At 47.0% G+C, this 26690-nt stretch overlaps 9 protein-coding genes across 9 annotated transcripts; 4 read left to right on the top strand and 5 right to left on the bottom strand.

Annotated features, from left to right (window-relative positions):
• Positions 1–7: 7 nt before the first annotated feature.
• DFJ58DRAFT_778374 (uncharacterized protein) lies at positions 8–958 on the bottom strand. Its single transcript, XM_041389619.1, has 2 exons — positions 359–958; positions 8–291 (listed from the first exon to the last, which is right to left on the bottom strand). Exons 1-2 carry the CDS (start codon positions 837–839, stop codon positions 47–49), a joined length of 726 nt encoding a protein of 241 aa, XP_041245802.1. The 5' UTR covers positions 840–958; the 3' UTR covers positions 8–46.
• A 208-nt stretch (positions 959–1166) lies between these two features.
• Positions 1167–2187, bottom strand: DFJ58DRAFT_778373 (uncharacterized protein). The gene is given in 5 exon segments (XM_041389618.1): positions 1167–1529; positions 1590–1620; positions 1640–1879; positions 1941–1993; positions 2048–2187. The coding sequence occupies 3 exon segments, from the start codon at positions 1734–1736 to the stop codon at positions 1241–1243; spliced, it is 417 nt and encodes a 138-aa protein (XP_041245801.1). The 5' UTR covers positions 1737–1879; positions 1941–1993; positions 2048–2187; the 3' UTR covers positions 1167–1240.
• DFJ58DRAFT_715538 (P-loop containing nucleoside triphosphate hydrolase protein) lies at positions 1967–4761 on the top strand (the record flags this gene model as incomplete). The annotated part of the gene is made up of 8 exons (XM_041384137.1): positions 1967–2002; positions 2711–2999; positions 3059–3097; positions 3156–3378; positions 3433–3537; positions 3585–3721; positions 3779–3807; positions 3865–4761. 8 exons carry the CDS (start codon positions 1967–1969, stop codon positions 4759–4761), a joined length of 1755 nt encoding a protein of 584 aa, XP_041245800.1.
• A 3682-nt stretch (positions 4762–8443) lies between these two features.
• DFJ58DRAFT_778352 (uncharacterized protein) lies at positions 8444–9076 on the top strand. The gene has a single exon (XM_041389617.1). It carries the CDS (start codon positions 8560–8562, stop codon positions 8833–8835), a length of 276 nt encoding a protein of 91 aa, XP_041245799.1. The 5' UTR covers positions 8444–8559; the 3' UTR covers positions 8836–9076.
• Positions 9077–9809: 733 nt separating this feature from the next.
• On the top strand, positions 9810–11944 carry DFJ58DRAFT_269330 (uncharacterized protein). Its single transcript, XM_041379581.1, has 5 exons — positions 9810–9933; positions 10001–10801; positions 10856–11123; positions 11183–11793; positions 11848–11944. Exons 2-4 carry the CDS (start codon positions 10159–10161, stop codon positions 11778–11780), a joined length of 1509 nt encoding a protein of 502 aa, XP_041245798.1. The 5' UTR covers positions 9810–9933; positions 10001–10158; the 3' UTR covers positions 11781–11793; positions 11848–11944.
• Positions 11945–16495: 4551 nt separating this feature from the next.
• Positions 16496–17694, bottom strand: DFJ58DRAFT_269293 (uncharacterized protein). The gene is made up of 3 exons (XM_041379580.1): positions 17621–17694; positions 16627–17566; positions 16496–16574 (listed from the first exon to the last, which is right to left on the bottom strand). The coding sequence occupies exons 2-3, from the start codon at positions 17539–17541 to the stop codon at positions 16551–16553; spliced, it is 939 nt and encodes a 312-aa protein (XP_041245797.1). The 5' UTR covers positions 17542–17566; positions 17621–17694; the 3' UTR covers positions 16496–16550.
• A 2970-nt stretch (positions 17695–20664) lies between these two features.
• DFJ58DRAFT_873927 (uncharacterized protein) lies at positions 20665–21724 on the top strand (the record flags this gene model as incomplete). Its single annotated transcript, XM_041394384.1, has 11 exons — positions 20665–20722; positions 20782–20814; positions 20866–20885; positions 20939–20953; positions 21008–21046; positions 21102–21130; positions 21189–21202; positions 21245–21283; positions 21312–21337; positions 21391–21507; positions 21560–21724. 11 exons carry the CDS (start codon positions 20665–20667, stop codon positions 21617–21619), a joined length of 450 nt encoding a protein of 149 aa, XP_041245796.1. The 3' UTR covers positions 21620–21724.
• Positions 21725–22848: 1124 nt separating this feature from the next.
• DFJ58DRAFT_778322 (uncharacterized protein) lies at positions 22849–23329 on the bottom strand. The gene is made up of 3 exons (XM_041389616.1): positions 23162–23329; positions 22994–23112; positions 22849–22937 (listed from the first exon to the last, which is right to left on the bottom strand). The coding sequence occupies exons 1-2, from the start codon at positions 23294–23296 to the stop codon at positions 23029–23031; spliced, it is 219 nt and encodes a 72-aa protein (XP_041245795.1). The 5' UTR covers positions 23297–23329; the 3' UTR covers positions 22849–22937; positions 22994–23028.
• Positions 23330–24394: 1065 nt separating this feature from the next.
• On the bottom strand, positions 24395–26589 carry DFJ58DRAFT_701076 (hydroxymethylglutaryl-coenzyme A synthase C terminal-domain-containing protein). The gene is made up of 5 exons (XM_041383591.1): positions 26400–26589; positions 26213–26339; positions 25802–26158; positions 24991–25703; positions 24395–24936 (listed from the first exon to the last, which is right to left on the bottom strand). The coding sequence occupies exons 1-5, from the start codon at positions 26496–26498 to the stop codon at positions 24802–24804; spliced, it is 1431 nt and encodes a 476-aa protein (XP_041245794.1). The 5' UTR covers positions 26499–26589; the 3' UTR covers positions 24395–24801.
• Positions 26590–26690: the final 101 nt, after the last annotated feature.

The raw sequence follows: 26690 nt of genomic DNA, 5'->3' as shown, positions 1-26690 counted from the left end.
CACGTGATCACTTATAAAACAGTCGCGTCACGTTCTCATATAAGTACTAAGCTTGTTTCCACTCAAGAAGAGTCAATATCTTCTTCTCTCCTCTAACTATCTTCCCGTAGTCGAACTGCCCCCTGTTCACGAACCCGTTCTTCTCAAAAACTCGGCTACTACCAATATTCTCAGCAAAAGTGTGCACTACAACATGGCGAATTCCCATTCTAGGGATTCCCCACGCGGTCATCAAGAGACCGACTGCTGCAGTCATAATGCCCCTTCCATGGTGGCTCGCAGCAAGCCAGTCTATCGCAAATGATAAACTCATCAGCATTGAGACACCAATCGTCATAGGCCCAGAGAACCAGCGTACCTCCAATAGTATACTGAATCGTCGGGTCCCCTGCTTGCTTCTTTGCATTATCTTCCTGCACTCGCTTCCGTTCTACTTCATCTAGTACCTCCTCGAATGCGCTTCTTCTGAAATTCACATCTCCTATAAGAACATCCGTCCCATCCTCTTTGACTTCCCTAAGATGCCCCACAGGGTTCCCACCCACAAATTGAAGCGGGCCATTAGGAAAATCCTCCGCGCTCTTCCGTAGAGATTCCAAAGTAGCATCTGATTCCTCTTTTACAAACTGGATCCAAAAGTCCGCATGTTCCGGTAGATACGGGATTGGGAGTGCTTGCATCCATCCGTAGATAGCGGGATCGTTCAGATGCTGTATGAGCACAGATTGATCTCCCTGTCGAGGTGGGGTGAGAATGATGTTCTGGTGTGGTGCTGCAAGCCGGAGGAATGGTTCTCCAGTTTTAGGATTAATCTCGAGCGGATGGAGTTGGTATGTCATCCTCGGAGTGAGTGCAGAAGATCTACTGATGCTGGCTAGAAGCCTTTATATATGCAGACTAGGCTATTAGTGAAGGGAGCGTGTACGTTTGAGTTGAGTCATGTGGAAGGCAGTGTACGGTACGTAAAGTCAAACAAAGGTTGATAACAAACTACCCGAGATGGTTGATCTCCTGTACTACTAGACAGACCAGATATAATGAGTCATTCCTTCAGTGAACTGAGTCGAGGCCTGCACGAGGAAATCTTTATTTTGCTTATGAGAAATCATTTACCTTGGGCAGGTTGTGGTGTGCACAATCCATCCTAAATCTGACATGCATTGGGGTAGGCAAAATCCAAGAAGATATGGTGTGCGATCATATATCTAATAGATAAAATACAAGGTATTAGCAGTGAAACTCATGTCGTCTTTTTCCCTGCCAGATGTGCATGCTGCTTCAGCCATTCAATTCTCCATTGCTTCCACTCAGCTTCTCTCCCACCATCCTCCCAGACACCCCAGCCATCCCTTAGCCGTAGCCACACGCTTACCGGGTGATTTACGATGGCAGATCGAATTCGTCCAAACACAGAATCCGGGAATTTAGTTGGGAGTAATTCGGTACACACATAATGTGAAACACCCAGTACCATACCAATCCCCAGGCCCCATTTAACTTGATGAGGCGTATGGTACAGCAAGACGAATCTAACAGAACGTTGAGCGCCACTGAGTCCACTGTTTCAACAATCGCCACTGGGATCATACCTTGAATAGGCAACGATGGCACACCACGCAGCTAGTCCAAGGTAGACAACTATTCGGAAAAAGCTGATCAAGCACGACGGATCCTGAGGACACAAATCGGTGTCGAAAATACATGTGACAGATCAGGAATGAAGAAAAATAGCCCATGAACTGGCTGTGCGATGAGGGAAAGCCGTAACCATTAAGATGAAGCTGGCTATCTGATCATAAATATTTCAAGGGTCACTTGGGCTTAGACACAGCTTATGTGGGAATGGTTTGGGAAATGAAGACATACCAACTGGACGCTCCTGTTTAAAAATGTGCTTTAGCACCAGATTTAAACCCTCTGAAAGGAGTTGTCCTGCCCACATGTTGATGATAGTGAATTCGCGGGTATGTACCGCGAGTACCGCATACGCAGGCTGTTGTGGGTGTGTTAGCGCTCGCGAAGCTGCGGTGTCCCGTTGAGCTCGCACCATCAGAAGGATTGGACTCAGCGTCAGCAGTGCAAGTACAAACGAAGTATCTGAAGAGGCATCATCTGGACCTGTAAGCTGGCGAGGGCAAAGGAACGTGGGCTTCTTTTAACGCACAGATTACATGCGTCAGGTCCAGGGAGACGCGTTCGGCGGCTAGGTCTGTCATGACCGTAGTGTGAGGCCTAGTGAAGATACCGAGGAGTCAGATAAATTTGTTCAGCTCTTGTTGTGTATAAGCAGTGGCGGAGACTCGAATGGCCCGACTCAACGTGTTGCGAGAGTTGCTGTGGCGGATCAAACGACCGGAAAACGCTCAAGGGCGCTAAAATTAGCTCCGCTACAAGTCCACTCAGCGCTCGTCACGGAAAAAATATTCAATCGATTGATCTTGTGCATCACTTATCATATGGCTATCAAGAACGTGTTCGCCAAGGCACGCTCAAGCCCACTACTCGTAGCCTCGGCAATCTTGATTCCATGTCAATGTGGACTTTGCGCGCTATTCAATTGACACCCGCCCACGCTCGAGTCATCCACTCATCGTGACTCAAATGCATCAAGCGCGGGTCCGGCGCCCACAAGGTTGATATAAAATGTGTCTGTATTCCAAGGATCATATCCGCGTTCCCGAATCTTAGTCCAAGCTGGCGTCCATACCAGACCTCGTCGGAGCAGCTTCTGCAGCTTGCAGCGTCGAACACTTCAAGTCTAAACGCTTCCGTGATTACCAATGGAACCTCACCGCATTTGACGGAACCTGCTCCCTTGAATGGATTTGGCCCATTAATCTCATTCTTTCTTTCGATCTCTGCTCTGAGAGACTGGGCGAAGCTTTTGATCATTGGTAGCTTCTTTGAGACCTGCCGGCGCCTCCTTGCCACAGTCTGGTCATCCACGATCGATTCTTTCTTTCTCAGCGCATCATTTGAGGATCACGATGACAGTTACAGTGAGTGTCCATTGGTTGATTACACGGTACTCAATAATATGTGGCTGTTATCTTGATAGAATGGATGATGATCTGGCTATCGAAGCAACCATCCTGGAGTAAGCCCTCCGATCAACCATTGTCATATTATCTTAAATATTTTCTGTTGGTCTACAGAGAATGTGCGCAACGTAAATATCAGCACTGGCGAAAGGTTTTCGGGGAACGTCCCCAATTCCGAAGGAGAGCCTGATTCATCCGGGATGCCCAAAGTCTCTTACCTGCCAGCACTCTCTGGGTCTTATACCCTATGGTACAAATACAGATGGATGCGGATCACCCGTGTCTCGGAGCCAATACCTGGTTGGGGCCCGAACCACAGGGACTCATTGAATATCAGGTAACCTTTTTCCAAAAATCGGTTGAATCGTCTGTTTTATCTGCTGCTAAACAGCATCTTCACGCGCAATCATGACATTCTGAACACTATCCTACAAGACGCCAAAAAGGCCTATCAGGATGCGCAAGGCAGCTCCATTACTGTCTATGTTTCTGATTCGTGAGTCTTACAAAAATTTGATATCCCCCCTTATTAATGCATCGCAGCTCGAATTCCTGGAGAGAACTTGCTACAAGACGCAAGCGACCTCTGGATTCTATTATCCTAGATCCTGGAATCCGGGAACTTGTCGTCGAGGACGCGCAAGATTTCCTTGCCAGTAAAGGGTGGTATGCTGAACGAGGTGTGTTACTTTAGGCTTGGCGTGAAGCTGTCGATATTCGATTGAACCCACTTCTAGGAATTCCTTTCCGTCGTGGTTACTTGCTGGTAGGATGCTTTCGTCTGAAGAGCTCTTTTATGATGCTCATCAAATTGCCATTGCAGTATGGTGCACCTGGCTCAGGGAAAACGTCTCTGATTCATAGCATCGCGGGCGAACTAGAACTTGATGTCTTCATCATCTCCCTCTCCCGCAGCGGCCTTGACGACACTGGACTTTCAGAACTCATTTCAGATTTGCCTGAGAGATGCATTGCTCTCATGGAAGACATTGACGCTGCTCTCCATAACAGTCTTTCGCGGGAGGACGCTCCCACACCACCCAGCCAAACTGCCGAGCTCATCCCCAGCTCTCCGAGGACGCCCACTCACACTACTAGCAGGGTTTCGCTCAGCGGTCTACTCAATGCATTGGATGGCATTGGTGCACAAGAGGGGCGGATACTGTTCGCTACGACGAACAAGTATTCGTCCCTTGACCCTGCTCTATGTCGTCCTGGACGTATGGACCTTCATGTTGAATTTAAGCTTGCGAGCAGATATCAGGCAGACGAGTTGTTCAAACGTTTCTACCTTCCATCCTCCCCCAAGACCCCCGCATATGACGACCAAGAACCGAAATCGAATCCTGCTCAGTCGCATCCTACTGGCTCCATACGTGACGGAGGTTCCACTAACCTAATTGATCTTGGCGCCCCAGACGATACCGCCGACTCCCCTCCCTCATCTCCTCCAGCCTGTTCTGAGAAATCTGAGCGCGCAGCTCCCACGTACACAGGCACGCGCCACCGTGGACATGCACCAAAGCTCTCGAGCGATCAGCTTTCTGCGCTTGCTGCACAGTTTGCGTCAGCTATTCCGGAACGTGAGGTGTCGATGGCTGTTCTGCAAGGTTATTTGATGTCGCAGAAGAGTAGGCCCCGGGAGGCGGCCAGAGAGGTTTCTGCTTGGCTTCAAAAGGAGCTGGCAACAAAGAAAGCCCAAAATGACACAAAGTCATGACATGACGCTATATTTCATCTGCAGTTTGGTCGTCATCAAGTATATAGTAGCGTTATGTCCATTGTATCCTTTGCTTCATTAAGTCAATTACGCACGATACTATCTAGCAATCGAATTCTGGGACAATTAGAGTAATAGCGGAAGAACAACGTAGTGCTTTGTACAAGTTATTGAAGCGGAGAAACCGAATGCCGTCTGAGACAATCCGACTACAATCGATTGCCACGGATGTACGAGTGAATCCAAGGTAACACCTGATGGAATCTAAAATTCATTGGTCCTCCACGTAAAGGAATCAGACGTAGAATATATATATGTGCGAAAAGAAAAATTCTTTGGCGAGTTCAGCGTGCTACATAGCTACGAACAAGCCACGAAGACTATCAGACGATGTCGACTCAACAGTGACTCAACGCACATGTCGATGTTGCCTCTTTATGCCGCAGGACCGACCTTTCGACTGAAGGAACTTGCATTTGTCGCGCCTTCCTCGTAATCGAATCCGTGCCTTGGCTGAAGCCCTTCCGAGTCGCCCTGCGTTCACAAACACCAAATAAGTTATATATTATATACTAGTACTACAACGAAACTTGGAATCAAACGAATTCTCCCACTTCCTGCGGTATGTTCATCACATCGAACATTTCCTGTGTTACACACTGCTGCTAGTCGATAAATGCACGCGCTCCTGGAAAGCGACTGAAGTCATCCCGATTGCTGCGTCGTTGTCGGCCACGCGCTTAGCGTGATGTTCTCGAACGCTGAGGATTAGGCGCGGTCCCAGCACAAATGACTGCACGACCACGAAAATTTGAGAAGAGCCAATATAAATCTGAGTCTCCAAGGATGATGTGTCCTATAGAAATGATGAGCCGTGGTCACATGGAGCATTCAGTGACAGATCGGCATACCGAGATTGCTGGAGACAAAGCACCGAGGTTGAAGCAAGAAACGGCAACAAGACTGCATAGGACGTGCGGAACTTCAGTCGGAAAACCAGAATCCATTCACATTATGAGCTCACCTCGCAAAGTAAACTGCATGAGATTTTATCAACACGGTGAAAGAGTCCCCGATAATCCCTCCTGCCGAGTGTCGCCGGAGTTCACGTAAGTGTTTTACAGCAATCCAGACTGCGAGGCACAGTGCAAGGACCTCCCATACAGTCGTGATTATCCAAGCCACGGAAACTAGAAGTACGGCACCTCCCTCAGAGCCAGCAGTGCACTGATAGTTGCCGGAGAGAATGAGCTCCTCTAGTATTCATCAATAATCCTGATGCGCACAAGTCTTTCATCCATAATTAAAGCTTACCAGAGGAAATATGCCACATTGTTGTTGCAAAGATCGCTACATCGAAGATGTTGACAGCCAGGAAGGCGATGGTGAGAAATATTAGTACATTCCTAGATCGCTGATACATAGCATATAATCGTGTGACCATGATGACTTGCATGATGTGTCAGTCCAGCAAAGGCATTGTGGCCGCGTAGCTCACCGCCTAGTATTGCAGTTACGACGACATTCGTCCAATTTAGCACGAGATACATAATAAGGCCTGATAAAATTAACTTAGTGATCAGCCTCGGAGAATCACCACTGCAAAGAAACTCACATCTGCGGCAGTCATTATTGAACCAACAAGTCGGTCATGTCTCACTCACCCCTGCATGAGAACACAGTTAATTTGGATATGATACATTGGTGCAGAATACTCACTGCATCTGTCACCGGGATTGTCGGAACACTGACTGTATGCCGTCGGTCAGAAGAAACAAACGCGGTGCATGTGAGGAGACATACACAGTATGGTGATCCTAATTGTGAAGAGATGACCAATTAGCACAACGCCAATTGCCTCTTAGCGTTCAAACATACACAGCATATGATATTCCAAGATAGCGCGCCTAGGATATTTTGAGCATCAGTACAGTTTGCCAACCACAATTATAACACGAGCTAAATACACTCAGATACAGAACGGTCATAAGGGACCAGCGTTGCTTCTGTTGCAAATTAATTTTGTTCTTCTGACGTGGGACTCTGCTCACCCAGACCAGTTCAAACTATCAAACCATTCTCAGCGAGTTGGCTACTCTGGCAACGACATCAACGTACCTCTTGTCCGAATGTAAGTGCTTGAAACACTTTAGAGATATCGTAGTTCTCTAAATTAATCATGCTCACCCCAATCATATATCATTCCAACAGAGGCAGCAACTGCAAAACCACAGGCAAGGTTAGATTGAGGCAGCACCATCGTCATCCTACTGCACGAACCCGCGAAATAGCTGTAAATACGGTACGAATTGATGAACGGCCACCAACTAGGAGAATTTGAAACCAAGGTCATATCGTTAGAGGATGGGTGCGAGCAAGAGGCGAACTTGGTGGATGCCATGATGGCATTTGTGCTAGATATATACCACCATCGAATGCTGTTTGGCCGTTCCTGCCATGATTGATCAAAGTAAATATTTTGAAGGCATGTAGAGATGGGAAGTCAATCCAGTGGTCCCCGATTGAATCGTAGATGCTGGTCTTGAGACGATGAAGTATTTAGTTAGTACACACGTGGGATGCTTAAACACTGTACATGATCAAAGAACTGTTCGTTATTTCGGCAACTTATTTCCATTCTTCAGACGACTTCCTAGTTACATATGCGTCAGTTCGGGAGTTCCATGATATCACTGATCAGTAGTAAAGTCAAGTAGCAACACAAGCCTATGTGTGATGTGACATCGAATACCGTAGTCTGAAAACAGCCAGACATAAAATCTAGGAAAGTTTGCAACAAAGAAAACGGAGAACTCACCAGTTCTGCCTGGGGTGTCAACACCCTCCTCCAACCACACCTCTCAACGTATAATCTCCTCGATCATCACAGTCTGCGACATCTGTTTCCTCATGTGCATCACCTTGCTCTCTGCCTCGATCAGCAGGCTATCTCAGTACGATAATAATGTCAAAAAAACAAAGGATACTGAAAAGTGGTAAGCATAGAATCCGATGCAAAAGCCGACATGATACTAGTGCAGCTGATGCATGAATGGTGATGCGTACAGCCAGATACTTCGTGATCCATAGTCCGTGGTTGATATATGATGCCTGGTGAATATATGACGCCACATTTAAATTTAGAATGAGAGACATTGCAAGCTGAGACGAGAAGATTCGCGCTACAGGAAGTCCAACTTTGTTTTCATCAAATTGTAGTTACCGGCTCAGAAGTTCTGTGAAACATTGATCAATGTATTATCAATGAGCACCAGCAGCCTCCCGCCATGCTATGCAAGCCAGTCTGTCGTCGAGATGATCACGTTCTATTGGCACGCCGTCAAAAAAGATTGGAAATAAGTAAATCTAAATCCCACAAATAAATAACTCACCTGCAGGGCCATGGCATCATACACTGGCAGGCTGTCAATCATTCACACTCAATCCAGTGCGTCGTCTTCCTCACCCTCCCTCCCAAGTCCTTGATTTAGGGATCGGTCGCATTGTATGCGCCTGCTCGCTCTCTTTCTGCCTCGGCCACCGAGTTGTAATATCATAAGGGTGTGGTATGTGAGGGTACTAGTTCAAGTTGTGACGGTTGTCTTAATCGGAACCGATTACGTCAGCACCAAAGGTCTAGACCGAAAACATGAGGAATGGACTGAGTCACAGCATGATCTACGGGGAAAATGACAACAAGCCGCTACAAGCGGCGAAACCAGGCTGGTCGATCTCGGCGCGCCATTCCCAGCCTGCACGTCGTTACAGCGGTACTCTCGTCTCCTCGGGGTCACGTCCATGTATGCCAGCCCGTTTCTCCTCGCTCTACCAACTCTTTCGGGCCTCCCATCGACCACGATGCAACACAACTTTAGCAACGCTCTAGGCAAGGTTTCTCCCAGAGACCCCCTGTCGTTGAACTTGCGGCCGCTAAGGAAAAAAGGGTATTTTACTTGCTTAGCTATTCCTCCGGGACTGATGTATCTTGTATATGTCGCCTTACCCTTAACAAAAAAAGCAAGATTGAAGTCACTCAGACCCAAGGACAGCAAGAAGTTCAAACCCGACCTGTAGCATCATCATTGCGCCCTGAAACTACTGCCACCGGTGAAATGTCCATGACACCCATAGTGTAACTGCAGCTGACTCAGACCCCATCACTGTGACAACACCTGCCGTCGCCAAATCCACTCGTTGGTATCGTGTTATTTGCCTGCTGCACGTCTGTTGACCGTGCGAGTGGCCACCGCTAATCAAAAGGCAGCTGCTTATAATTCCAGACACCATCCTTGCATTGTTCTTTCATGTCTTCTACCATATGGTCGAGTTTTTCTCGGTGTCGCTATTATGTTGATCGTTGACGTTTTCTGCTTCACTCTTTTCCTAGTTTCATGTATTGTTGCCGTGAGTGCGAGGATCCCTTTGTTTTTAATTAGCAGGTGTGACTCGCTCGCTTTCAGTGCAATCGTCTGTTCTACCGAGGAGTCCGAATCCAGCAATGAATAGATATGATGTTACGCACATGTAGAATTCAGGCTTAGGAAGGATGTCTGGTTCATGTTGTGACAAGGCCGCTGTATCAACATTCAGGGGAAGGTTCATGACTCATGAGACCGCATGGAGCCTCGTGGTGATGATAAGTAAGTTGTTTACCCTCATGCACACAGGGCGCAGGCTTCAAAGTGGTGATCTTCTCTTCGGCTGCCAAAATTGACGAGTTTTCTTATCCGCAACGGTGAAGAACGCTGTCAGGCTTCGAATTGGTGGCCTTCTCTTTCGAGAGCAACTCCCAAAATTGGTGAGTTTGCTTGTCCGCAACTGTATAGAGCACAGGCTTTACGTCTCGAAGCTGATGAATCTTCTCTTTATGGACTACCATTATTGATCATGAACTACCTTCCACTGCCCATACTCGCAATTTGACTGTCGATATGACGGTATCCTATTATCATGATATTCCAGAACGCTTTCAACGTGTCTGGTCTAGATTCCTGATCTCACATATGCTCAGCCCGAGCAAACAACTCAGTCATCGTCTAGTGGTGGCACCTGCAACCGAAGGCCACTCTACTGGAGAAAAACCTAACGATCTTCTCCCTCTTTTGTCCAAGAAACTCTCAACATCACTGATATTAAGCAAGACGTGCTCAAGTGGAATATACTCGGTGATAAGTAAATACTTTACATCATACAGAGCGCGGGTTTTACGTCTGGAAGATGACGGCCCTTCTCTTTATAGACTATCGTGATTCATCATTGATCATGGAGCTATTATTCACTCGACCATCGATATGATGGCATCCGATTATCATCATGGGGCGTTGGCTTTAAAACGCGTCTGGTCCATATTCCTGATCTTCCATACTCTCCGAGCGGCAAACAAGTTATCGTCTAGCGATGGCATTGGAAATCAAGGACCACGCTGATCTTCTCCCTCCACTCTTGTCCAAGAAATTTAACATCACTGATGTTAACCAAGACGCGCTCAAGTGGAATGAGGAGTGGGAGGCGGCGATCGCATCGTCAACTGCAGCAGACGTCCTCAAGGAGATCTCTCATTTCCTAGATGATTCTTTCTTTACTCCTGATAACATCGAGTTCTTACACCGGGATCTTCGCGGCATCCAAGGTCACGTAGCCGAAATCCTGCGTAGCCTGTTCAACAAAGGTCATTTTGACACTATCTGGTTGCTGTTGAATGTCGCTGAGCAGAGGAGACATATCCTTGAAGGCCTGAAGGGGGCATCTGAAGCACCTACGTTTTGGGGGCAAGATTGTCGTGCATTTTGCCCAGAGGTCACAGTTTCGAATTTCCTAACGCAGGGCGGGAAGGGCTTTGTCGACTTTCTCACCCGTGTCTTGGAGATTACCGAGTCGTCCACTAAACCAGCATTCCTACCAAACTCATGGTGGGAACAGGCGTCGAACCTGCCAAATCCATGGTGGGGACAGGCCTCGGATGTTTCACCTCGAAAAGAGACATCCCAAAGCACGAAGCTTTTGTTCGAAGTCGCAACTATCCAGAGGAATAAGTTTATCGGCAAGTGTTTCCCGCTCATATAACATCATGCGAGTCTTAACAGTCGATGAATAGGGCATTTTGTTCTGTCCTCGGCGTTGTCGATCGTACGTGACATCACCGATCGTAGCGAGGGGATGAAAGGAGTTCTGCACATCATGGAGAATACCGAGGGATATGTCGCTCAATCTTTAGCCCATGTCAAAACGACCCTCAGGGATAAACCTCTTATCCGCTGCGAAAATTGCACGAAGACGCCAGAAGACATCGGACAAGGTGTTCGCTTCATGGTGTGCAGTGTTTGCAAGACAAAACTCAAATTCGAGGTACATTATTGTTCTCAGTGCGTAGTCTTATAATCCCGTCTTTTTCATAATCATCTCATGATGTTGTATTCGCCAGATCCTGCCAGAAAGATCACTGGTCCGTTCACAAAAAGTCTTGCGGCAAAAAGAAAGTAACACGGGGTCTGAGCGGAACAAAGGGAGACTCCCTTTGGGCATTCAGTGAGTCGGATCCCGTCGCCAACCTTCTACGTAATCTCCCAGAGAGGTTCACTCTCAGAGACATTGGAGTGAATCCCTGCAAGGGCAAACGTTCTCCCGCTGCGGAGCGTCAAGCCGTGATGCTTGAAGCCGACAAAGATGCCGATTACTTCCTTTTCACTGCGAGCGGCGAACGAGTTCGCTTTGTGATCGACGATCGAGGCGCGAAAATGATCTTCCGGACCAATCGCGGTGTGGCAATGATGCAGCCAACTGATACTGCGAGTGCTAGTGCTCTAGGGGAGTATATGCTCAGACTCATGAGCAAATATCCTGGACTGAGTCGGGATATCATCCTGAAGCAACTCTGCGCGGAATACGGAGACGGCATTACCGAAGATATCGTACAGTTGGAGCGGCAGTCTCAAGAACGGGGAACGGGCACGTTCATAGAGTTTTTTTTGAAGGATTGGTCGAAAGTATTTGGGAATTTCTCCTGGCTCGCATTGTTATGAACATCTCGAAGTGGTACGCATTTCTTTCTTGTCGAGCCATGTGCAATTCATTGATCTGCGTTTACAGTCTATGCGCGTGTTTTGTATGTCAGAGATTAGGTTTTCACTCGCGGCCGCCAACCATTTTCTTCTCTATAAAAGCTCCACTTGATCCTATGTCTTCTGGTTTTGTCTTTGCCGATTGTCTTCGAAGAAGTGTATAGTATCCGTTAGTCAAGTTGAACTTCGGTCATGTTGAATCCGTCTACAATCTCCATCTCGCGCTTGTCGTAGTTAACATGTGCTAACATCCAGTTTAGTCGTCGCTGATTTACTACGAACTTTGGCCGGGATGCTATGCCTCGAGTCACTGACTCCCGAACGACAGTATAAGACATTTGTGATCCTGCAACAGGAATCAACATCGTGTGAACACAAGCCACCGTGACCATGCGCACATGGAATGTGTTCTTACACAAGTGATACTATGCCTCACGGCTGAGTCGTCACCCCCACAAGTCGTCAGGTCACACTTTTGTCACAGCAGCTCACTGCTGCTGCTTTCAGAGTCCGCTCGGCAATGCCTAAGAAATTCGCGGTCGAGTTACAGGTCAAAAATTATGATTATGATTGGTTGGTGTGATGTGGAATATAGTATGGGGCGCGGCTGTCATTATAATGGCTGTATGGTGCAGGGTATGCTACATGAGAATGAGAACTATGTGGTCCGTGATGATGAGGCAAATGAACTTGATGCTGGTGTAATGTAGAAAATTGCCGAGATGCTAGTACAAACATTGCTGTGAGTTGGATGTACAGGAGGATTACAATAAGGTATTTCATAGCATAGATCAGGACTATTTAAGTAAGAACCATTCGGATGTTCGCAAGAAGAACAATGAGAGCTATTGGCAGGCAGTGCTGGAACAGGTGGAGTTTCACTTTCGACGGGTGCGGCGCTGACGGCAGTCGGGTTGTCAGTGGTTGACGCGGTGTTTCTCGCGTGCGTTCTCCCATTGCCAAACAGTCCGCCGCTCATATACATAGGCCGCCTGTGGGATCACTGGCAGTCTGGCCAGCGACTCTCGTGATTTGCCTTTTGGGCAGCTATTTCATTGAGCCATGTCCGAGTCGTCGGCTCACTGACAAGTCGTCATAGCCAGTGGTAGTATTGGTTTAGAACTCCGCTACGGCAGCGCTCGGCTGGCTGTCACCAGCGTGATTTTGACGGCTTTCAATGAACTTCACCATTTCTCAACAAAAATTGATCGTTCAACCTCGCAATGAAAGGTACATGATAGAAACATCGATTTAAGTTGTAAATTGTGTGTGGAACTAAGAATTGAGTGAAATATTTAGGTCGTGACGACTTGTGGGGGTGACGACTCAGCCGTGAGGTATAGTATAGCAGGCAATATATTTCGGGGCGCCAAGTAGAACATACTTGTGACTACGGAGAGAAACAAGGGATGGATTCTGGATAAACGACAAAAAGGACGATGTGATTGACATTTGTTAAGTCGGAATGACTTGGTAAAAACTGCTGAATGGGCGAAAGTCTTCGCCACAAACATTAAGTTACGTACGAGATTATGTCCACAAAATAACGGTATCAATAATATTCAATGTTTCTGGAAGGCGAGGAGAAAGAAATCGTAGGAACTGGGAGTTATTCCTCCTCAGTAGAAATACCCATCCTGCAATTCGATTCAGTCAACTGCTGGGAGTCAATGGACAATGGACACAAATACTACTCCTAGCGCATCTAGACGTGCTGTCCGATGACGTCAGAAAGAGTTTCGTCGTAGTGATGTATATTGCCTTACCCAGGATGAGGATAATCAAAAGTCCATCTCCAGTTCAATCTATTAAGCAATCAGAATTGTGTCCGTGATACAGAGCAGCAAAGTATATGCATACCTTGTCGACTATCTCTTCAACTTTCTGAGCGAGCAGGTTGCTGAACTCTGCCATATTTTCCTTCACCTGGCCAGAGCAGGCGGTACAATTTGAAGCCCTGACCATTTCGACTGTCCTGTCCGCTGCAGTCCTCACAGTGTCGCCAGATGGGCTATCCTTCAACAACTCGAATACCTCCTGCATATATGTTGTCCACCATATAACTGTACCCCCCATTCCATAGAAAGAATCGTCTGTCGTCATTCTGTCCGCAGCGACAGTTCCCTGAATAAAATAGCCATTTGCAGCCACTCTGACTGCGAGAATGATTTTTAATCCAGTTGAAGTCCCATAAGGTTTGTACGGCGATACTGCATTTTTTGTGGTATGTTAGCAGCGCAAGCAGGTCGGATGCGGTGATAAGGTCGATCTCTGCACACCACGCTGGAATTAAGGGCTGGCGCAAGGTGTGTCTGGCGGCGGTGATGGTTTCATGTTTAAGTCGTGCATTCCTGGAGATGGCAAAACAGCGAAGGGGCTCTGTCTCGAGAACTTTGGGGTTCACCAGGGCCTGACATACTTTTCTCTCGATCAGGTCTAGTGAATACTTCCTCGCAGCTGCGAGAATAGACAGGGCATCTGTTAGGTTCTCGAGAAAAGGATCCTCCGCCAGCGTCGATGGATAGCAAAACCTAAGAAATGAGTCCAGAGTTTTGCTGTCCTCAGACACTGCAATGACAGCTAGACCATCCTTCATCTCTTGATCGGTGGCCCCATCAGATGCCTGAGGGAGGCCGAACAACGTCTCGAAGAACGGAGATGCAAGGGAGAGGAAAAGTGTGAAAACTCGAAACTCAACACCATCAGCTGATCGCAAAATAATGTCTGCCTTAGCGTGATTGAATGGGGTTGAAGCACAAGTTTCAATTTGTGATTTCAGTGATTTGGTCTGGCTGTGTGGTGAGATTCATTAGTATGGCAGATTGTAGCTAGTAAATTGAACGCACCAGTTACCGAAAATCGTGGATGTGCGTGCAAGCTTGAAGTTGTCAAGCTTTCCAGACTCAACTAGGGACGTGTTTTGACGTGTTTAGCGCCCTTCGCGGCTGTGGCTGGGCGTCAACCAAAAGTCACGTGATGTACACGTCTGCAGGCCGCATCAGACAGATTTTTCCTGCGGGACAAATGGCTCAGTGGCTGAGAACCCACTGTTGCAGAAGGTATGGCCGGGATTGAGGATCACATCAGCGCCCGCGACTCTTGGCCTTCACGTGGGCACTTCCACTATTCCCGCCAGTGACCTTCGTGCAAGCAGTGTGGATGGTAATGCATGTGACATGATATTAGTTCACCCAAACCTATTCTTCTCGTGTCGTCGAAACACCAAATCAGTACCACGATCGATAAGATACCCAAACGACCTTCTCGTGTTCCCTCCAAAGTACCCGACAAATATTGACCGGTGTTGATCACTTAGATATTTTCTCATGCTAAGCATCACTGCCACTGCCAGTTGACGTGCGTGCATGCTCCTGGAAAATGAGAGTAACCATTCCAGTGCTTCGCCGGTGTCGGCCACGGGCTTTGCGTGATATCCTCGAATGCCAAGCATAATGCGTGGTCCCAGCACAAACGTTTCCGAAGTACGAGAATGTGAAAAGCGCCAAGATAGATTCGAGCTCCGACAGAAGACGAGTCCTACAGAAACGATGAGCAAATTGACGTACCGAGATTGGAGACAACAAACCGAGGTTGAAGCAAGAAACAGCAACGAAGCTAGGATGGGCAGAACTTCAGCAGAAAAAACACATTTGAATTGCGAGCACTGTATACCAGTCCCGGACGATCCATCCTGTCGCAATTCCCGGAAATGTTTTATAACAGTCCAAACTGCCAGACTCGGACACAAGATAAGGAGCTCTAAAACAGGGACGAGTACCTAGCTCTCGCCAATGAGAAGTTGGGCATCTGCTTCAGAGTTGTGATAAGTGCACTGATAAGTGCCAGCGAGGACGAGCTCCTCCCATGAGTCGGGTGCACTTTGAATGTTTGGTCCATAATTAAAGCATACCCTCTGGATCATTTTGCCAAGAAGAGCTCCACAACAGATCGTGACAGCCAAGAAGATTACAACGAGATAGATCTTTCTGGATTGTTGATACATGGCGTGTAACCGAGTGATGGTGATGACTTACATGACGTTTCAGTTAGTCAACGATAAATATTACTGAAGGAACCACAGGTGAGTAGCTCACCGCTCAGCACGTCAAACACGAACTTCACGAAGTAGGATGTCAAGAATTGAATGATCTCAAAAACGGTACTTGAAAATCACAGTTAGTACTGATCGGAGAACTCAACAACAACAACAAAAAACTCACAACTGTTGCAGTCGTTGTATTGAACCAATAAGGTGACCGATAATATTACATACTAGGAGTGCAGTTGGTCGGACGAGACTGACAGGAATCAGTGCATGATACTCACTACATCTGTCCGCGAGAGTGGCGAAGCTTTCCCTGCATGCGGTCGGTTAGAAGAAACAAGCGTGGTAGGCCAGCTCGAGCCTCGAGGAGACTACACGTATGGAGCATTTGAACGCCCACAAAAGGCTCCTGATTTCTGGAAGCTGTTTCAATATTAATGCCGTTCTCGAGAGGCTACCAGGCATCGGCGTGAGCCTGAGGGCTTGCTGTCCCAATAATTCTCACTGTTCCGTCAGGTTCACCATGGAGCGAAAAAGGTCTTATTACTGGGATCGACCTGCGATCACCATACAATAGAACAATAAAAAACGAAAGGAAAAGGTCTAACCGTAACAGACAGATGACTCACTACTGCCACCGCAAAGAACCATACTGCAATGCGCGTGCCCTTTGTGGATGAGGATAATCAAAAGTCCATCTCCAGATAAATCTATTGGAAAATTAGAATTGTATCCGTGATACAGAGTAAGGTATATACATACATATTTAACTGTCTCTTCAACTTTCTGAGCAAACAAGCTGCTGAACTCTGCCATATTTTCCTTCACCTGGCCAGAGCAGGCGGTACAGTTTGCAGCTCTGACCTTTTCGACCGTCCTGTCCGCTGCACCCCTCACAGTGTCGCCGGATGGGCAATCATTCAACAACTCGGATACCTCCTGCATATATGTCATCCACCATGTAATTGTACCCTCACCCCATAGAAAGAATCGTCTGTCGTCACCCCGTCCGCAGCGACAGTTCTCTGGACAAAATAGCCATTTACAGCCATTGTGATTGCGATAATGATGTGCCATCCAGCTGAGGTCCCGTGATATGAATTGTACGGCGATACTGCATTTTTTGTGGTATGTTAGCAGCGCAAGAAGGTCGGGTGCGGTGATAAGGTCGATCTCTGCACACCTCGCTGGAATTAAGGGATGGCGCAAGGTGTGTCTGGCGGCAATGATGGTTTCATGTTTAAGTCGTGCATTCCTGGAAATGGCAAAGCAGCGAAGGGGCTCTGTCTCGAGAACTTTGGGATTCACCAGGGTCTGACATACTTTTCTCTCAATCAGGTCTAGTGAATACTTCCTCGCAGCTGCAAGAACAGGCAAGGCATCTGTTAGGTTCTCGAGAGAAGGATCCTCCGCCAGCGTTGATGGATAGCAAAACCTAAGAAATGAGTCCAGAGTTTTGCCGTCCTCAGACACTGCAATGACAGCTAGACCATCCTTCATCTCTTGATCGGTGCCAGTGGCTCCACCAGCTGTCCGAGGGAGGCACAACAACGTCTCGAAGAGCGGAGATGTAAGGGAGAGGAAGAGTGTGAAGACTCGAAACTCGACACCATCCGCTGATCGCAAAATAATGTCAGCCTTAGCGTGATCAAATGGGGTTGAAGCACAAGTTTTCATTTGTGATTACAGTGATTTGGTCTGGCTGTGTGGTGAGATTCATCAGTATGGCAGATTGTGGCTGGTAAATTGAACGCACTAGTTGCCGAAGATCGTGGATGTGCGTGCAAGCTTGAAGTTCTCAAGTTATCAAGACTAGCACTCAACCAGGGACATGTTTTGACGTGTTTAATGCCGTTCGCCGGGTGTCAACCTAGGGACGTGTTTTGACGTGATTAGCGCCGTTCACCAGGTGTCAACCAAAAACGTTGATTCACCACCGCAACGAACCATACTGCAATGCGCAATGTCCGAGAGGGGTGAGAAGATTGGGACTTGTGACACGTCGGCGTTTGGGTTGATTTTGAGGTCTAGATACGGTTGCCCAGGACTGATGGGGTGCATAGATATGTTCACTGCGGCCGCCCGCATGAGAGCGTAAAACGGTATATTGAGAGGATGAATCCAAGGTGTCAACACAATCAGCTGTGGGGAAAACAAATTTGTTATCCAAACCTAACCTTGGTGCGCTTGGTGCGGGCATTGCACGAAGCCCGCATCTACTTATGATGCCGACGATGATCGTCTCCAGTGTGTGCAAGCGCATCGACGGCTTCAAGAGGCAGGAGTGGCCATTAGTGTGACATGTAATAAGAAGTTTGTCACGCCCGTCTGGCTTTACTGGAAATCATGAACACAGGTGAAGTTTTGAAACTTCTTGAAACCACAGAACTGACCAAGTGTCGAGAGCGGTACTTGCCGCGAGCTGTAGTACGTGGGGCCAGCATCGATCGTCTGTTATTGTCAATTACATAATAGATCTTTGTGCGGTGACTTTGTGTTTACATCATCATATTTACACTTTGCCCTCTTGCAACACCACAACTGAAATGTCGACGTGGTGTGTATGAAGCGATGGATGCTGAGGACCTCAGAGGTGCGTTAATTCAATTTTCATGGTGAATAGCTATATCATAGAGGTGAATTACTTGTCTATTTGGTGCGTTTCGATCTGTTTTATGTTTCATGTTTTTGAGTTCTCTCGTGTCTTGCTAGTAACTTGGCAGACCTTGGATGAGCCGGTACGCTTCCAAAGGCCCCCAGCGGGCGAGGTGGGGAGCGCACCTGATGGTCCATGATTCACACCTATATAGCATGACTACACGATCTTGCTGACTCCTGAACTGACGAGAACCTCTTGACTACGGCATATGCATTGGAATAACCCATGATGTTCACAACTTTTAGAAACTCGGTGCCTGCATCTTCTACACGCAATACTGCTCTACCACCCACGCCCACTTTGATTCAGTCGACGACTTTGCTCGGTCTTCTTTCTACTTTATTTCATACGATAAACTTACTTCGGCGTCGATCAAGGTCATCAATGGTTATTGTTTCGCATCATATCCATTTCAACGATGAACAAAGTTGGAGGCGCTGTATATTCCGGTATGTATAGCACGAACACTATCGTTATGATACTCTACCAACTTGACTTAGTCTCCTGCTTAGTATCCCTTGAATATGATCTTAGTCTTAAAATTAATGATACCAGTTGGTTTCCGCTAATTGATTACATCATTCTTTTCAGCTATTTCGCAGGCAACGGTTCGCAGTCAGCCTGATGACGTTCGCAATGTCTTACTCTGGGATTGCCTCTGGTTTCATAGTTGCATCCTCTGTTTACTTGCAGTCATACATGATTAGGGCAGTACTGGTCGAAGAATTATTGATGTACTATTCTCCGGCACTGACACTCGGTCGTCAATCAAGAGGTAGGTGTCATTGCCGGAGTAGCCCTCTTACTAAGAATGATTTATAGTTCGAACTGGTTTTGGTGGGCAGAATTCCGTATCACAAGAACAACAGCATAAAATAAGTGGTTCGATGTACAGGCAACTTTGGTCCCTCATGAGTGTTCTATGTTTATATTTCGGCGGACGTAGCTTATGGCAATTAACGACTTGTGCTGATTTTTAAATGTTCTAGGTACATTACATGGGAATACTCCTCCATACGGCGTGTTTGGTTCCCGACTAGATCTGACTGGTAGCAGGCGGGGAGTCTCCTGTCCATCTTGATTACAGATGCTGGTGAGTAATTCCCACCGATAACTGCCATTCCCGTCCACATAACATAACTGTATCTCTACATAGGAATGGGTGAGATTCTTGATCTGCTTGTTGGTTCAACACAACCACTTGCAACGGCTGTGAATTTGCTTGCTACGTCACCCGTCAATATGACTTTTGGGACGCCAAATCTCTGATTGCCGACACTTGGATGATCATCGTTGCGTAGGAGATTTTTGTCATGGGTTTTTCAGTCTGGATTATCATAACATACTGCGGCGATCATCCACATGATCGACCAATCTGTAGATCTGTGACCGATGGTCTGCATCTGACCAGTACTGCTCATTCTTTCTACGGAACTTGACTTTTGTGGGAATCAACATCTATCATGGCACATTCCTTATTCATGCAGATATTTGTGTTCGAGCCACGCCTCGATAACGCTGAGCTTTGTGGCTGACTCCGACGAAGGGACTGCCATGACTAAATTTACTTTCCAAGACCAGGTACGCGACGTATCAACTACTGGTACGTATACCTAGTTGGTACCTAGTGTGTAGCACGGGAAACGCTCAGCTGGTCGGGTGCCGCATTATATCTCCAAATACGGCTCGGGATGGTCAAAATAGTGTTTTTCGCTGATGGCCGCTGTCCTCACCGTTTCCACTCGTATCACAACCATGTTTATCCAAGAGATCGGTTTGCCATATGGGCGTCAAACTATTATCAGCCTGCAAGTGCTCAGTCTGAGGTTTCCATGTAAAGTTTCAGATGGTGGTGGGACTTTATCTCATGGTTTCCAGTCTATGTAGGGCTAGATAAGCACCTGAGCATTGTCAGTCGTGTGAGTGTTGATATCTTTGATCCTTCTATTGGTAGCTAACTGTTGAGAACGTCGTGACACTGACAAGTGTGGTGACGCAAACTCGTAACATGTCGTACAATTCTCTTTCGACCACCGACCCTGGCAAGATAACGAAACTACGTGGTTTATAAGTTTCTACGTCAGTGATCAACGGCACATCGCGTTCATACCTCAAATTCATCAATTGATCTGCACATTCCCATGTCCGAGTCGGATGAAGAAGTTGCCTATGCTCTCCGATGGAACAACAATATAGCAAGTTTGTCGACTGACTTGTTTGTGAACGAAGCATCATGCTGAACTTCATCGTTTTTCCAGTAATGATCTTTGGGTTGATATCCTATGAGTACAGTCCGTAGCTTTCACGAACATTGCACTGCCACTGAGCACAAGATGATCTAGTACTTCACTTCGATAAAGAGGTAACGACAAGCTTGTTTTCTTTGGTTGAGAACTCATGCTCAAATTTTTGTAGATCAAGTTTGTTTGGGTGGGTGTTCAACCCCTAATGATATCAAGCTCCGGACCCTGATTGTATGTCCAGACAAGAAAGTGGTCACTGATGACGTGTCTCTACCTCGCTGTAAGTTTCATCTTGTCAGAGTGCTTCGTGATTTTTTATTCTGTTGCTATGCCAGGTCCGATATTTTGGTATTTTCCTTGCAATGTACGTCGCGGTGGTTGTGTCCTTCAGTTGCTACATCGTAGATTGACTCTGACCCTAGGCTTTGTGCCTGCTGTATGTGACGCTGTGCCAACTGAGCCATCATTTGCTGACTAGCACTAGGGGGAGGTCTAATGTACATTCCCGAACGGGTGAGTGTGTCGATGCTTTCTGTTTTTTTGAGGATTCCGGGTTGACCCAGATCCAGTCGTACGTCAGAAGTTCACTTAACAGCTAAGCCTCATCACTGACTTCTTATTTAGCTGCAAGTATACTGTCTTCAACATGAACTGCATTCGCTTACCACGCAATCGAAACAGGCTACATTCTTGCCGTTCTATTGGAATGGGGCTTTTCAGTTTATTTTTGGTTGGCGGAAGGTAAGTCATACATTCTTGGGTGTCATTGTGCGTACCAATTTTTCACCCGCAGTCATTCTCATCTGGCGCCTACACGCTCTACACCAATCGAGGTCCTTACTATATGTGCTAATAGGGTTGTTCTCAATCATCGTCGCGATCTCGATAGGGATGGATATATACTTATATAGTCGACCCGTAGCGTTTTCGGGTGAATTTCTACCTGGATCGATTTGCGTGCAAGCTGACCTCTCGTTGTATAGTGCAAGAAATAGTAACTCCAAACGTCAATTACTGCACGTCTTCCTTCAACATTGGGCCTATGCCTGCGATCTATGCTTCCATCCCGATCGTATGCTTCGATACCATCTTAGTTATTCTCGCCGTTGTCGTCCTCGTGAGACACCTTAGAGAACGAAAAGAAATACAAATAAAGCCTAACACATATGTCGTTCTGATCGTTCGATGTCATATCATATACTTTCTCCTGTGAGTTCGCCCTCGTCTAATTAGTTTTCTGTTATTCACAAAATCCGCTAGGAACTTGACAAACCAAATTTTATTGGCGATATTATGGGCCAACCTTCCGGTATTGTGATGTTGTTATTCTATAGAAATCAGCTCTAACAAGTACACAAATAGCCGGCAGTGACGAGTCTCTCGGAGGGGTTCATCAATAGCGCGCCATTTATTGTTGCGCCCCGTTTGATTATCAGCATCTGGGATTCACATGCCAATGACCATTGCGCACAGGTCAGCACGGCATTCGAAGATTGCATATGTTGGACCTTGCCACCTACATCCGAGGACCACGAAATGGACTGCTATGATTCTTGCCAGGACGAGGGAAAAGATATAGTGTGAAGTGGTTGAAGCCCTTGGTTCTTGGTCCTGGGTCCTAGCAAGTTCTGTAATACACAAAAGTAAATAGTTCAGGGCCGAGTTTTTTGTGTGTCTATGTACTATCTTGTGTGTAAAAGAAACCGACCACTTCAGTGGGTACACTGGACGGTGTGGCCAATGAACTTGATAAGACGAGTGTCCAGCGACATTATGCTGCCTTCGATAGTAAATGACACCTCCACTGCATCAACTGCGCAAGAGGTTCAGTGATAGGACAATTGAATACAGTACAGCTCATAACCGACTGTCTACTTCTGAATACCATCGATCACAACAGTTCATATCGTTCTCGAATGCATAACATTGCATTCAAGTGTGTGCAAGTGTTAAGTGAACGCGTCTAGTAACTTCTGAATACCATCGTAACCTTTCGCATCGTTCTTGAATAATTTACATTTGAGTGCGTACAAGTGTCCGTCGCAAGTCTAGCGTCCGTGCAAGTCTGTCTGGTACTGTTCGTGCAAGTAGACCGAAAGAATCCTTGTTCTCGTTGGAAGTTGTCACGTCCGTTTCCTCGAGGCTCGTGTGCTCGCCGGTGTCGTGTGCTTCTACAAGACAGGCGGAGGTCGTAATGATTGAGTACGCATAACTAACATGAATCTACCTTGTTGGTGAATCCGATTTTCGACTCTCGGCCTTTCAATAGCTCTGACTGGTTAGGGTTATAGTGAGAGTATATAGTGTTGAAGTGGACACCGGGGGCTCGTCTTCCGAGTTTTCGGTCTGAAGGAAATTGGTTTGCTAGCAAGCTGTGACCAGAAGTGAGATGCACCTCAATACGACGTTTCTTGGAGAGCACAAATTGAGACTCTTCTTCCGGATCTTCAACCTGACAGAAATCAATGTGGGTACTGACGAGAAGAAGTACGAAAGAAGCAAACAGCTGGTTGCTTTCTCTTGTTGACATGCTGTGGGACTTTACCGATAGTGTCGGGACTGCTTTTGGACTTCTGCCAACAGTAGGCATGTAGCTGAGTGACAATGCTATAAAAAAGGCCAGGAACTTACCCGAGTGCCTATCGTTGCGTCGCTGGTTGAGGGGTGATTGCTAGGCTTGCTAGGAAATTTGGTGAGTTGGCCTAGACCCATCTGATCATACTAAAATAGAATATTAGCACACTGGATTGCACGGTAAGAATAATTGCAACCTACTTCATCGCCGTCATTTTCTTCTTCGTCTTCCGTGTCATCTTCGTCTTCCGTATCATCTCCGTCTTCGCTGTCGTCACTATCAGTCAAGTCATCACTGTCATCGTCACCTCTGCCTGACGTCTGGATGACAGGACGATGCTTGGAATAAGCATTGTGATGCCGAAGAAACTGGCCAATCATATCTCGCATAGGCCACACATTTTCAAATCGTTGGAGAAACGGATGTTTAATCTGCAACTGAGTTGAGGCGTGTTAATATTCTAGATTCTAGATTCCTTTGAATAGAAGAACAAGTATATCTCCAACTCGAGTAGGTAATCAACAACAGTTTGATCTTGTGCGCGAATCGTTTTAGTAAGGTCGAGATATTTGGTAGCAGAGATAGGAGCTATAGCCTGTTCGCGTGGTATTCAGTAGCATATAGTCAGGGTAGAATGACAGGACGCGCTCGAAATTTGTTGTAACGGCCATCGTCGCCAGTCAAACCCATCGCCTCTTGTACCCTGTACCCCTGTGGGGGAGCTCGTCCCGCCTGACCCTTCGGCTTAGGGATTTTGCGAGATTTGTGGTCAGGGCGATCATGATGAACGTCGTTTTTCGCTTTGGCTCGAGTCCCTTACAATTGAGTTCAGCCTCAAAGACCCAGAATTGTCAATTAGAGCATACTCTCGAGTTCGATCTGCGACGGAAGGGTATTAATGGTTCTTGTGGACTTTCTGCTCGACGTGGTGGTGGTTTAAGTTAGTGGTAACTGATGTGATTAAAGGGGTTTGTTGACGCGTTGTTTGTATGTGTTGCATTATGTAATCATTCAAGTTCGTCACAAACTCACGCGCACGATTCACAGAGGCCCCTCGCCCTAATCTTGGTGCTTGAACAGATCCTTTGGCATGGCTTGGGCAGAATTACGCGTCGCTTTCATGGAACGATCCGTCTTCGCCAACTGAGTGATAAACACACATATTTGGCAAACCTATGAACCTGGAGAAGCCTTTCGAATCCCCTTCTTAGAAACTGAGGGGGATGTCACTTTCGATCTATATTAATATTGATTTCAGAGTTGTCCTCTATGCGCATGAATTGTATTATCGCCGTAGTAATTCAACATCTTTAAATATACAACATTTTCATCATGATACTACTGGCGCGTCGATGAGGTATATACGTCTAAATGCAATGCAAGTCATAACCGAAACGGATATCATGAAACAGATATCATGAAGCAAGACCATGAGATGATGACACCAAGTGTGCTGTCGCTCATGCCTTGGGTGCACGTGCGTATTTGCGACGGAACTTGCTGTCTACGCTCTCGAGATAGAATGTGCCAGGCCATATGTTCTCGATGGAACCTTCTGGCGTGTAGTTCACTGCATTGTGGTTTTTCTCGCGAAGCTTGGAGCGGGGCGTCAGCTAACTCGCATCGACACGAACAAATGCTGTACTTACTGTGAGGGCATCAACGTACTCCTGACAAGGCACGAGCTTCATGCTTGCCAAACGAGCAAGTAAATCCATCTTCTCCCGGATCTCTGACGTATCACCCTTGACACGGAGAGTGAAGAAGCTGGCAGCGCAACCAGAACCGAACGCGAACATGCTCAAACGCTTGCCCAGAAGCTCGGAAGGTGTAACAGAAGACAAGACAGAGGCAAGGCAGCCGTAAAGCGAACCCGTGTACATGTTGCCCAAGCGTTTCGAGCAGGCCATGCCAGGCTCAACTTTCTTGGCGTATGTTGCCTTCGAGACACCAATGAAGGTTTTCTCGAGGTTCTTGTCGGTGAGGGAAGCGGTGTATGAGGTTGCGAGGACCGATTCAGGGTTAGCGACATTGGCGAAATAGGATGAGGAGGGGTTTGCGAGGAAGTCGTTGTAGAAAAGACGACCGAGACCCTTTTGAACCTGCTTGCCGTATGGGCTGTGGAAGACAGCGTAGTCGATGTCATCGATGGAGAAGGAGGTCAGGGATTCCTTGGCATTCGCGTAACCGTTGAACTGAGCCTTCTTAGCTTTGGCGGTCTTTTCACGGAAGCGCGAGTACGCAGCATCCAGTGCGGAAGTGTAGGTGGTGACTGAGACAGGCCCGTCGACCTCGGGGTACTCCGAGTCCAATCGGGGCTTGTAGAAATCGTATGTGTTTGTCATGTGATTGCCGTGTATCGCTGTAAGTTCAGAAATGGAATATCAGATTTGTGACCACCACTGCAGGAGCATCATGGAAACGAGCCATGACGTCCGAAATTGAATGGAATGGACGTACGTTCAACGACGACAGGTGCGTTGGGACCAATGAGAAGGGCAACAGCACCAGCACCACCGGCTGGGCGTGCGGCACCTTCAGCGTAAATAGCAATGTCACCGCCGACAACAATAGCATTGCGGCCGTCCCACGAGGTGGATTCGACCCAGTTAACTGCGTTGAAGAGCGCAGCAGTGGAACCATAGCATGCGTTCTTGGAATCGATACCTTCGATGTCGAAGTTACCAGATTCGGAGAAGAGGTCCATGAGGGTAGTCTTCACAGACTTTGATTTATCGATGATAGTTTCAGTTCCGACGTCAATGCGACCAATGGACTTGGGGTCGATGTCATAACGCTCAAGAAGACCGGCAACAGCTGGGAGGAACAAGACATGAATGACAACGCATGCAGTGACAGGGTGATGCATACCATTGAGAGCAAAGGAGTTAATGTCTTCCCGGTCATCGCAGCAAGCCATGTACTCCTGGCCGAGACCAATGGTGTACTTTCCTGCTGGGACACCATCAAAGACCTCGAGGTCAGCCTCAGATATGCACTGAAATGACGTAAGATGAGATATGATTGCCATGTATCATAAAACTGATAGAAATATTACCCTTTGGGGGAAGTAGACCTCCACCGCAAGGATACCGACATCCTTTGGACGAGGGATTTGCTGCTCGGAGGAGACTGAGGAAGCAGGAGGAATGGCCATTTGTGTAGTATTGGATTGAAAGGACAAGAAATGGGTTGTGGATATGAAGGTAAGGGGAAGAGGTTATATAGTCATAATCATAATAGCCGGGTTGCATGACCGAAAATAATATAACGTTCAATTGATCTTCTTTGGAAATTTTATGGTACGATTCACTATATGGCGTGTTTCACAAAAAAAACCCTGCTGGCG

Source organism: Suillus subalutaceus (assembly GCF_016647625.1).
Source record: "Suillus subalutaceus strain FC151 chromosome Unknown DFJ58scaffold_31, whole genome shotgun sequence".
NCBI classification, from domain to species: Eukaryota; Fungi; Basidiomycota; class Agaricomycetes; order Boletales; family Suillaceae; genus Suillus; species Suillus subalutaceus.
The sequence above is the reverse complement of the archived record's forward strand: the minus strand, read 5'-3'. Positions and strand labels throughout refer to the sequence as shown.